Source organism: Mytilus edulis, chromosome 14 (assembly GCF_963676685.1).
Source record: "Mytilus edulis chromosome 14, xbMytEdul2.2, whole genome shotgun sequence".
NCBI lineage: Eukaryota > Metazoa > Mollusca > Bivalvia > Mytilida > Mytilidae > Mytilus > Mytilus edulis.
The window spans coordinates 45874695-45888042 of record NC_092357.1 but is presented as its reverse complement, the minus strand read 5'-3'; the positions used below and the strand labels follow the sequence as shown (position 1 = coordinate 45888042).

Here is a 13348-nt window from a genome sequence, read left to right as displayed (position 1 = left end):
ATATCACAAATTCGAAAATGAACTATTGCCGGCTGGCCAAACAAAGAGATTCTCCACGTGGGCAATTATACCAGAGGAAGAGGTACTTATTGCCTTTAAAATGGCCCATAGCACTTGTACCCTAGACCCGTATGAGTTTGTCAGTAGAAGGTTAAAAGGGGGGATATGGTATTCCGGTTTACAACGAATTCGAACTGAACTATTGCCGGCTGGCCAAACTAAGAGATTCTCCACATCGACCATCATACCAGAGGTAAAGGTTGGTATTGCCTATAAAATGGCTCGGAGCACTTATGCCCTAGACCCGTACGAGTTAGTCTGGAAAGGATAAGGGGGGTAACCTGGTATATCACAAATTCGAAAATGAACTATTGCCGGCTGGTCAAACGAAGAGATTCTCCACGTGGGCAATGATACCAGAGGAAGAGGTACTTATTGCCTTTAAAATGGCCCATAGCACTTGTACCCTAGACCCGTACGAGTTTGTCAGTAGAGGGTTAAAAGGGGGGATATGGTATTCCAGTTTACAACGAATTCGAACTGAACTATTGCCGGCTGGCCAAACTAAGAGATTCTCCACATCAACCATCATACCAGAGGTAGAGGTTGGTATTGTCTATAAAATGGCTCAGAGCACTTATACCCTAGACCCGTATGAGTAAGTCAGGAAAGGATGAGGGGGGTACCCTGGTATATCACAAATTCGAAAATGATCTATTGCAGGCTGGCCATACTAAGAGATTCTTCACGTGGGCAATGATACCAGAGGAAGAGGTACTTATTGCCTTTAAAATGGTCCAGAGCACTTGTACCCTAGACCCGTACGAGTGTGTTAGTAGAAGGTTAAAAGGGGGGATATGGTATTCTGGTTTACAACGAATTCGAACTGAACTATTGCCGGCTGGCCAAACTAAGAGATTCTCCACATCGACCATCATACCAGAGGTAGAGGTTGGTATTGCCTATAAAATGGCTCAGAGCATTAATGCCCTAGACCCGTAGGAACTAGTCTGGAAAGGATAAGAGGGGTACCCTGGTATATCACAAATTCTAAAATGAACTATTGCCGGCTGACCAAACTAAGATATTCTCCACATCGACCATCATACCAGAGGTAGAAGTTGGTATTGCCTATAAAATGCCCCAGAGCACTTATGCCCTAGACCTGTACGAGTAAGTCTGGAAAGGATCAGGGGGGTACCCTGGTATATCACAAATTCTAAAATGAACTATTGCCGGCTGGCCAAACGAAGAGATTCTCCACGTGGGCAATGATACCTGAGGAAGAGGTACTTATTGCCTTTAAAATGACCTGTAGCACTTGTACCCTAGACCCGTACGAGTTTGTCAGTAGAAGGCTAAAAGGGGGGGATATGGTATTCCGGTTTACAACGAATTCGAACTGAACTATTGCCGGCTGGCCAAACTAAGAGATTCTCCACATCGACCATCATACCAGAGGTAGAGGTTGGTATTCCTATAAAATGGCCTAGAGCACTTATGCCCTAGACCCGTACGAGTTAGTCAGGAATGGATAAGGGGGGTACCCTGGTATATCACAAATTCTAAAATGAACTATTGCCGGCTGGCCAAACGAAGAGATTCTCCACGTGGGCAATGATACCAGAGGAGGAGGTACTTATTGCCTTTAAAATGGCTTATAGCACTTGTACCCTAGACCCGTACGAGTTTGTCAGTAGAGGGTTAAAAAGGGGGATATGGTATTCCAGTTTACAACGAATTCGAACTGAACTATTGCCGACTGGCCAAACTAAGAGATTCTCCACATCAACCATCATACCAGAGGTAGAGGTTGGTATTGCCTATAAACTGGCTCAGAGCACTTATGCCCTAGACCCGTACGATTTAGTCAGGAAAGGATAAGGGGGGTACCCTGGTATATCACAAATTTGAAAATGAACTATTTGATTTCTATCAACATTTGGAACTTCTTTGTCAGGTATAGATTTCTTAACTTTGTTTGTGCAGTCTTGATCCTTGTGTAACGTACTGCTGACTTCTTCAGGTTCTGTTTGGAGTTCTTGTTGTGACATTTTGATTTCATTTACTGTGTTAAGAAGTACAGATGTATCTGTAGAATTTAAAATAGTTGGAGATGTTGCCATGTTTGAAGTTGCATTTTCTGTCAGAGGTGTAGTTGTGACAGATTTATGCGGATGATTGACAGTATTGGTTGCTTGAGGCCCTGTTGTGGAATTAATATCAGTATTTACGGTTTGGTTGTATTTGTTGTCATGCCTGAAGTGCAGGTTTGCTCCTGTAAATGTTTGCTGGGCTGGTTGACGGTTATGCTGGTTGTTGACCATTGTTTGATGATGGAAATAAGATTGAGGCAGAATATTGGAAGGCTGTGGAGGTCATCCATGCATGTTTGGAAGGTAAGCTGGCATGTGTTGTGGTTGACCTGGCCAATTGGTGTTCATTGGTCTGCACTGATGGGGATATGTAGGTGATCTAGCCATGTAGGCAGGGCCCTGTGGAATTGGGTATTGGAAGTGGCTTGTATGATATGGCTGATAGTGTGGCCTAGCTGAATGTGATAATGTCAGTTCTAGAGTTCTGAGCCTCTGTTGAATGGACTGCAGTTCCATGTCGTGCATTTGTCTATATAACTGACGAGTATTTTCAATATGGGTTATTCTATCTTTGATGATGTTATTTTCCAATGATGAGATATAAGTATCCATACTATTTGTGTGTTGAGGAGTATACACTGGTTGATTTTCTTGAAAGATAGGTGGAGGTTGTTTGTTCATGGTTTCAGTAGAGCCTGAATGTTGTGTACCTACAATTTTCATCCTCAATATCTTATTTGAGCTTTCCAATTCTTTTACTTTGGCCTCTAGACTGAGTGAGTATGTTTTTAGGTGTGCCTGGTCTTTCAGTGCATCATTAATAGTAACTTTTTCCTTTTTTAATTCCTCTTCCATTTTACGCAGTTTGCCTTCCTTATGCCGTAATTCTTTGTCGGATAAGGAAATGTCATTTCTTGTGCCTGTTATTGGGACGCTGTTTGTAAGTGACAGATGTGACTGTTCAGTTGGTTGAGGGAGGTCCTCTATTTGATCTCTGATGACAGTTTCCTCATTTAAGATAGCCCTGGCAGCGGAGACACAAGAAAGTGGCGATGCTACATCTGGAATGACAACTGGCATAAGTTTCTTGACTTTTTGTGTTTGCCTAGCTGGTATATTTCCATCAGCTGGTATAGAGTCTCTTGCATTATATATGGTGCATGTGTACTGGATGTTGTTCGACTCTTTGTCCAGTTCTTCAATTTCTGATTTTTTTAGCTTTTCACAGGCATAGTGAATCCAATGGTTGCCTTTAATGCAGAAGACGCCTCGTGAAAGTAGTGTTCGGTTACATTTAGGACAAATATTGTCTGGAGCTGATCTGTCAGTGCCTTTGTTAACTGTGTCTTGCTGGTTTTTGTTAGCCACAGTCAGCTCTTTAGATAATGTGTTGGTAGTCACAGATTGATCTTCGGATGCACCGTTGTTCAGGATAGCAGGAAGAGATGTTTTATTTATTTTCTTTGCAGATGTTTGTTGCAATTTAATACAATCTTCCCTAATTTTCTTATTGACAGATGAGTAGTCTTTGATGCTGTCCATTTGTTTGGATATAGCCTGTAATTCATCAAAAAACATGTGGTGGTTACGTCCATTCACTTCCACTCTGCAGGTGGTATTATATAGGTTGATTCTGTAATGTTGACGCAGTTTTGATTGCATTTAACTGCAATAGATTTCTCTACCACCTTACCAGATTTGTCCTGTTTATCATGTATGCTGCATGTGAGATCAGTATGTGCCTCAAGATGTTGAAGTAGAGTTTTGCTGAAATGCAGATAGGTTGCTGCAGAGAATTCCAGGATAATGTTACCATGTTTATATTGTAAGTCTACATCCGTTGGTCGTATGGTGGCATCCACTATTTTCCCGATGGCTTTTTGCTCATTCAATAAGTAGGATTTTACTGAGACGTTGACTTTAGATGGAGTGAAGACTTGTGTAGGTATCCGGTCTCTAATTGGTCGTAGACTTGTCATAATAGAATGATTGATTTTAGATATATGTTTTTATCAGATGAAGCTTGAGATGATGGAATAGCGTGGTGACATCCACACTTACCAAGGAGAATATTTGTTTCTGAACAAAATTGAAGTTGGATTGTATCGTAGGTAAGATATTGGTATAGCGTGGGAGCATCCACACTTACCACGTTGTTTAGAACTGCTGTTAATTGATTTTTATTTATTTATTTTTATTTTGTAATAGATAAGAAAATTTCGCCTAATTCCACAACAGGTCGGACCTCCAGAATAATGTCTGTGAAAAGATGAAGATTTTGGTATAGCGTGGTGACGTCCACACTTACCACTTAACGTAATACTGATATCCACAAGAGAGGAGTTATTGTAATTGCAGCCAGATGTGTTTGAAATAAGAAGCTTAGCGTTTAGACTATTTATTCCCGTATTCTGATGAGGTATTTGGTATAGCGTGGTGACATCCACACTTAACACTAGCGTTATTAACAATGTCCACAATAAGAAGGTGTATGCAATTAGTGAGTCAGCTGTGTTTTAGATAGAATGAGAAGCTAGCTGAAGATTTCCTGAATTATATGTTTATCTTTGGTATAGCGTGGTGACGTCCACACTTACCACAACACCTGAGTCTAATACCTGATGCTGTTTGAGTTAATGTGTCCTATAATTGTTTCGAGGGGAGCCACAGAAGTATTCTATCTTTCACGAAGATTATGATGTTAAAATTTACCTCCTTTGATTAATTATATCTGGTATAGCGTGGTAACATCCACACTTACCATGTTATGATGCTGTATGAGTTATAGTTTCAGTTTTAAATATATATAAATTGGTATAGGTTTAGCTTGGTTAGTTCTGTTTTAAATGAAATCTTGATACCGCTTTTTTGGAAAGCTACTACGGATACAAATTTTATTGATAAATCAGATAGATGAGGTGGAATTGGAATAGCGTGGTGACATCCACACTTACCAGTATTATGTAACGCAGAGTTATATTTCTAGTATAGAATAAGTTCTGTTTTATATGAAATCTTGATACAGCTTTTTAAGAAAGCTACTATGGATACAAATTTTATTGATAAATCAGATAGATGAGGTAGAGTTGGTATAGCGTGGTGACATCCACACTTACCAGTGTTATGTAATGCACAAGTATTGGTATATATATGGTAAATTAGTATGGATTATGCTGTAAGTGAAATATTGTTGCTGCTTTTTCGGAAAAGCTACTACGGGCACATAAATTTTATTGACAAATCAGGTAAATAGGTATTGGTATAGCATGGTTACATCCACACTTACCAGTGTTGTGTAGCGCACAATTTAATTCCTCGTATAGAGAAGCTTAGTAATAAATCAGCTTTAAGTGAGATCTTGATACAGATTTTTGTTTTTGTTTGAAAGTTACTAGGGCGGCGGATTATATTGATGAATATGTTTTGGTTTAGCGTGGATACATCCACACTTACCACTGATGACTAATGGGACTACTTAAATTTTATTAATAGCAAATCAGTTACGATTGGATTTGGTATAGCGTGGTAACACTCACACTTACCACAGACTTGGATAAAATTGAAAAATGTTGTAAAATTAGGTATCCTATATACACTTACTTAAGAGTTGTCTACAGTATGTCTTGGATCTCTGTTAGTAGGTTGGTATTGGTATTGGTGTAGCGTGGGAACATCCACACTGACCACAATATATTTCTTTATAGAGTACTTTAAGGTAGAATTTAAACAAACCAGCAATCAAATCTTATTTGTAGTACTAGTTTATGTAACCAAACTGTATTTAGTAAATATCTGGGTTGAATCCCATCCTGATAAAGTTCAAAGTTATAGGATAATTTGGAGGCAATTCCTTGTCCTCTACGTGTAGTGTGTTTAGGGTTAACACATAGGTTTACATTAAAGTCTGGTGATGTGACTCTCAATGATCGATTTAGTTTGTTAATCTCAACGTTGAGAATGTGGATCTGATGGAGCAAGTTATGGTCTTGTTCAATTACATCCTCAGGATTGGGTACCTTTAGACTTTCGTTGTATTTGTATATGGAGTATACTGGAATATTCAGGAAGGTAACCCGGCAGGATGGAAATTTTTCAATGAAGCTTATAATGTCTCTGTACAGTTTTAGTACTAGATCTATTGAACTATTATTTAAAGATGTTAGAGATATAGAGCCACCTCGGTGTTTAGTAGTCAGGTTGCATGTAGCTGCCCATACATATAGATGAATATCTCCAAAGTTTTTGATCTCGGTTTTAAAATTTTCTTTTAACCAATCAACACACTGTTGTGTAGAGGCTCCTGGTTTGCATTTAAAGACAATTTTGTCATGGATTGAGTTGTCCGATTGGATTTCTCTTTCAAGCCTTGTTCCTTTGCTGTCAGATAACAAGATAGGAGTTCTTCTTTGGATACCTTGTACTGTAGGTTGCTGCCTTGCAATGTATTTTCTAAGTTTGTTTGTTGTCATTAGTGAATTGCAGATTATAATATATAAGTGATATGAAGACTAGTATGGCAATGAAATGTTCAAGTATGAGATGATTGTACAAATGTTCAAATGTTCAATGAAAATATGGCGCCAAATTTCTGCACGGACTTAGTGGGTCGCCATATTGGATTTACTAGAATGGCATAAAAAGTTCTGGTAAATTAATAAAAAGTTTATAATATCACTAAATTGATGCACAAGCGGTGATAATAGTAAAATCTAGATGATTATAAACAGGCACAGGATAGACAAGCCGTAGCCAACACTCACGCCACGTCGCGCGGTTGAGACAGTTACATGGACATAAAATTATTATTTACAGTTTATAAGGTCTATATTACAGTTCAAAGTGTGTAAGGTAACTATTAAAATGTAAGTTTAAGACTTTGGGTGCAATGTAACACTTAAAACATTCAAAATTCTGTGCTGCTAAAAAATCCCTCCACCATTCATGAATCTCGTTTTCAAGTTCTTATTATTAAGTCTTACAGGGTGTAATTTATAGGTTGACATTGGTCTGACCAACATACAAGTCCTTGTCGTTGGATGTGCTTGGAATAAATCGTTTGCACATTTTTTGTCTGTATTCCAATTTAAATCAATAATGTCTTAAATCAAAGAAAATACTTTTTTTGCAGAAATGTGCAAAGTCGTTTTGTTATTTTCTGTCTCCTAAGGCCAAAATTTAAAGCTTTTGTTTACTTGAGGTGGACTCTCAAATGCCGACTTCCGGTCCATTTTGAAATTTAAATAATAACCCCGTACCGGGACCTCGTGAGAGAGTATGGCTAATAGCTAATACCTGGAACGTAGTACCGGGAACCAGGATAGACTCGGGTGTTTCGTAATTAAGTGCAACAGCACTATCTCAGCGTATTCTTTTTTACAAGATAAACCTACATCAAACTACATCTGTCCTCTAACATGGAATGTTGACTATTGTTTATATACTACAAGTGTTAAGACCCAGAGAGGGCAATTTGTTTAAATTATGAAATAAATATATAAAAGAAAACATGTAATTTTTGACATTGCAGATGGCTAAATATTATAAACATTTTGTACAATTATAAAGCTATCCTCGTTAGCATGTTTAAATAACTGTTATCAAAGTAATAAACAATTTGATTGGCTGAGAAAAATTATAGGCTTTTTATTTAAAATTTAGAGCAGCAGATTATTTTCTATGGAATTATTGTAATTAAACGTGATAACAAAAGAAAACAGTTACTAGGACACGAAATGATTTGGTTTATTGGAAAACAAAGCTGATCCGATGTATTTTAGATTTTCAAGGCTAAACTTATGATTGAACGTAATGACAATGGTATTTAGGTGTAAGTATTATTTATATCCTATCTTCTTCTAAAGAGATATTTGAAGTTGCCTCTGTATAATCTAAAAGACGATGAGTAATCTTATTGTTCGTACACCAAAATGAAAATAACGTTACATCATTGGTTAAATTTCCATTGTTAAGTTTATATGGGGACGAAGTCCCAAATAACAGTAGAAAATAAAAAAAAAAAATAAAAAAAAAAATAGGGAAAATTTTCACGAAATTTTCATTGTACTAATGAACTCAAAATCGTTCAATTTTTTTGATTTCCCGCATCTGCGCAGGAATCTACAATACTTCCCTTTTCCGGTCTCGTTTGCATGAAACTTTGAGTAAAACATATATTCTAATGCAATTAATTTGTAACAATTGTTCTGATTGGATCATAGCAAGCGTAAAATTCTCTATCTCCTTGTTTGTAACTAAGGAAGCCGACATTTTGAATTTCGGAATGTGTTGACATGTTATTTCGACAATAATAAACAAAAAACTCACTTGTTGCGCCTAAAGATCTTCTTTTTATCAAATTTTATTACATTTTGAAGCGGCACAGATGCCAGAAAACGCCCGGTGTTTATGTTTGACGCCGGAAGCATATCTATGACGTCACCTAGTGTAGGGACCAAAGAAGATAACATCTTTTCGCGGAATTTTCTTTAATGAAGATTTTACACTGAAATAATGATTGAAATTTAATTATGAACTTGTTTTGCATTAGAATAGAGATAACTGTATTGTATTTGAAGCTTTGCGGACGTCCATCGGTAGTTTTACTGTCGCAAATACCCGTTTACCTGTCTCCGCTCCGCGTCGCCAGGTAAACTAAATTTGCGACAGTAAAACTACCGATGGACGTCCTTAAAGCTTCAAATACAATACAGTTATCTCTTAATTTATCAGTCTAGTATAAAATAGGAAGGAAGGCAATATCAATTTCATTTTTAATAATTCCTTGATATGAAAAAAAAACGTTACCTAATGATAGTGTTTCTTTGTTTACATTGCATATGACGTCATAACTTAAATAACGTCACAAATAAAATCCCTAACAACAGAACAAAATCGGAAACGTTACGGTATTTTCGTTTCTCTTTTTTTAACAAATATTTAAGTTACAAAAAAAAATTCATACAGACTTCGTCCCCATTACAGGTAATGCCTGCCTCATATTATTAAATCAATCACAATATTTTAGATTATTACCCAGATTTGCTTGTTTCTGTAATTCAGTGGTTGTGGTTTGTTTATGTAATACATATTTGTTTTTCGTTGATTTTTTTTAATGTAAAATAAGGCTGTTAGTTTTCTCGTTTGAATTGTTTTACCATGTCATTTCGGGGCCTTTTATAGCTGACTATGCGGTATGGGCTTTGCTCATTGTCGAAGGCTGTACAGTGACCTATAGTTGATAATTTCTGTGTCAGTTTGGTCTCTTGTGGAGAGTTGTCTCATTTGCAATCATACCACATCTTCTTTTACATCATTATATTTTAAATTAAAAGTATCCCATTGATGAATTTGAGTTTAGTTTTATGTTTTAATTTTTATAATTTTTAGGTACATACTGTTCTACAGCTGCCAATTCTTTCTCCAGTGCTTCATTTGTTGATTCCTTGGCTACCTTTTCAACAACATTCCCTACTTCTCGCAGTCTTGCACTAACCAGTTTATAACTAAATGCTGGAATATTTAGCTCTGATAGGAAACTATTAGCTTGTCTTTCTCCAAGTACAGAGTGAACAAGGGCTGTAATAAAAATAATCAAAGATAGAATGATCTAGATCATGATGCAGTACAATTTTGATGAATATTTGCAGACTTTTTGATCTCGCAATGCTGATGATTTTTTTGATTTTTCCAAGGGGCATAACTCTTTAAAAAAAGTTGATGTCCCACCATTTTATAACTCTTTGACAAAAGTCAATCATCCACCATTTTAAAACATAGCCAGAAATTAATAGTGGTTTTGCTAATTAATATTCATAATATGTAAATGAGAATTGTACCACGTGATAGTAGTTTGAACTGGACTGGCTTGATATCATTAAAATCATTAAAATCTTTAAAACACGGATATTATAAGTTGCCCGTCACAGAGTCCTTATTTACAATCACTTTGATATTTCCGTAAAGTTGTCAGGCGGTCAAAATCAAAACAATGAACGCGAATTTAGTGAATTGTTCGTGCTTTCGTGAGTTTATTCTTCTTGAAATAGTGACATTTTAACTTTACGTGGGAACCTAGAGTTCAACGACTACACATACAAGGTTTGGACTTGCTTATTCTTTGGAAGTTCAAGTTTCAAATTTCACCCCGGCAACCTGTTTTTGTAATGACCTTAGTAGCCAATTTTCAACACGAAGTTTGCAAATTTGACGTTTCAGCCATTTTAGCCTGTATTTTACACTGCAATGTTAAAAGCCTCTCGCTTCGATTTTCAAAATAGCTCAGGAACCTGTATTTTTGCAACAACAGTCATTATGTTTCGGTTAAATGGTGTATATTGTTGTGTATATTCATTTTCTGCCCCGGCAACCTGTCTATCACTTAATTTCAAATTAAAACAGACATTTTTTCAAAATTCCCTATCATTTTAATGTAATTTCCGTGACCCGTATCCGATTTCTTTAGTATAATATTCAAATAAGCAAAGTGGCGTTGATTTCTGGATATGACTAGCTCTATAGTATAAGTTTTATAAAAATCTGTATCTGTGAATGCTAGCGTTTATATGACCTAATAAATATAATGGCTCAGATATAGTAAAGTATGACATAAACTTCAACCATCTAAGTGAACCCTGAAAATGTAGGTGATAGTGAAAAAAAATTTGCCTGGATGCTGATTGACTATATTTACAGGACTAGATAATAATGTGCATACATATCCATGTACCTGTTGCAAGTTTACTGTTGACATCCCATACTCTGTCATGACGCTTTCGAGTAGCAACACTATTTACATGCATACAACTGGTATTAAAACACTGTACCTCAAAAAACAAATGGTTGATTTTATAAAGAGACAAACAGTCAAATGTCAGGATTTGTATGACAAAAATCCCATCAAAATTAGATGACATTACTCTCTCCCCATCTTTTCAATGATACTTTTTTTATGACAAAAAGGCAGACATAGAAAAAAATGGGGGAGTAAGTCATTTTATACCGTTACATATAGTTACATCATCGGTTTGTAATCAAAACACTTGAAGCATGTCATATTAAAATCCTTCTTTTTTTCTATTGTAATGCTTCATTAGGTATGAACATGCATATCAAATTGTCTTTTTCCATTTCACATTGGAAAGTAATTTACATTATACCATTCAGGTTTATAGAGCTCCATGTTTTTAGTAGTACATGTACATGTATTTGGTATATTTAATGCTCTCCAATATAAATATAGTTCTAGCAAATTGTTTAGGTGAGTGTTGCTGAGGTCTTCAATGCATTGAACACAACCAGTTAGTTAGCGGTCATTAATTACATATTGAAATTTAGTATTGTCTATTGACTCTTAGCTTTTGGAATAGGCTTTCTCTGGTTTGATTTTCTAAATACTGAACTTTGACCTTAAGAGTTGGTTCTTGTTAGAACACATATATTCCAATGATGATGATTAATCATTAAAATTCAGGGCTGTTCTTGAATCATAGATGGAAATTATTTGTGATGGATAGAAAGACAAGCTTAATTCATTCAAAGTGATCAGACATTTTAGATTTGTTGTTGAAATCCGAATTACTTACTTTCAGTAGATCTCCAAGACCATATGTCTGTATGCCAATAGTATGTCCAAGCTGTAGGGGCAAAACACATTTCAGACATGCTCTTAGACCAGTGGCAAGGACATCTAGCTCAACAATTCTTCTCCCTTCTCACCAGTCTCCAGATGACCTAGTCTGATTTTCTTCTTAAGATACCTCTTCCTCCCTTGTTGCATTTGAGATGTTTGGAACTACAATTATAAAAAAAATAATGAATGCAGGTACAATGTACATGTATACATTTTATATTCATTCATATATATATAATGTTTATATACTCTGAGTGATGATACTCAACTAGGATGCATTGCTGTCATTTTTGGAATAATTTATCAATCATCACAGTCACATCATTACTGGTCATTAATCGTAAAACATAAATGAATAATAAAAGATACAATGACGGAGAGACCCATATAAGTTCAGGAGTTATCATAATAGACTAAAATGTGTGAAGGTTTAATCTTGGTGCATGTCAACATTTTACATGCAACTGTTATCTTAAATTAGTCGTATGAGATTTCAAAAAAAAAAAGTAATGTTTTATACATGTATATATTTGAATGGCTATTCTGTAAGTATATAAAAACAAATGTCCTCCCTCTTTCAATTTGTTTTTTGTCAGGTTTTCCATGTGCACTGTGGCAATAACCATAGAATATAGAAAATTTATTTTAAGTCTGGTTACATGATATATTACAAATATAAGCTTCGTTTCGTTGTCGAACCCCAAAAAGGAGAGTATACATATACATTACATATAAACTGTTCAAAAAGTTACAAAATTTCATTGAATACAAATCAACTTCTTTCTTTTATGTATGCATATACATTGGACATGAAGAAAGCCAAACCTATAATAAAGACCCTCCCATATAAAGCCTTGTTATTAGAAGTAACTTAGTTTCAACAATCAGAAATTTTTGTTTTTGTTTTTGGGTTATTAGAATCGGATGATGCACTTTCAATGGTCTAAAATTTTAGGTGTGATACATGTTAATGTTAATGTAGTAACAGATTTAAATAGAATATATATTTATTATCATGATTATTATTATCCTTTTTTATCAATCATGCTACCCCCCCCCCCTCAAAAAATATTTTTAGGCAACAACTATTTAACTTCAAGGGGGTATATTTATTTCCTAAACACATATTTTGGTCAAGCAGATAACAAATACAAATATTTTGAATCCAGATTTACCCAACAACCTACATGTAATACATGTAACATGTGTAAGTATTAAATTTTGATAAAATAATTTGATTGGTAGCATAAAAAAATAACATGCCCCCCCCCCGCCCCCCCCCGCCCCCCCCCCCCCCCCCCCATTGAAGTGAAATTGTTATTCCCTTATGTGATAAGTACAACATATCCCCTGTCTTAAAATGCTGGAGACACGCATAAATACTGAATAAATGTTCTTATGTAAATTTTAACATTTGTACTGGAGCAACATTTTTTTATAGCATGTATAGGGAAAGGGAGTTTGGATTAGCTAGATCTGCAATAAAAGGTATCTGTTAGGCAGGAGTTCAAATTTGTGCAAGTCGTTAGTCCTGCATACTCAATTCCCGACCCAGAATCTATGATTTTATTTCCGTGTCCTATACATGTACATCGAATCCAGGTCTGTTTGCTTAAAAACAAGT

At 35.8% G+C, this 13348-nt stretch overlaps 1 protein-coding gene across 1 annotated transcript in view; it reads right to left on the bottom strand.

Moving 5' to 3' along the window:
• Window positions 1-2327, bottom strand: part of LOC139504253 (uncharacterized) — a 64281-nt gene extending 61954 nt beyond the window's left edge. The window contains exon 1 of the mRNA XM_071294320.1: window positions 1894-2327. Coding sequence (XP_071150421.1) covers window positions 1894-2327 — 434 coding nt within the window. The remainder of the gene's footprint in view (window positions 1-1893) is intronic.
• Window positions 2328-13348: the final 11021 nt, after the last annotated feature.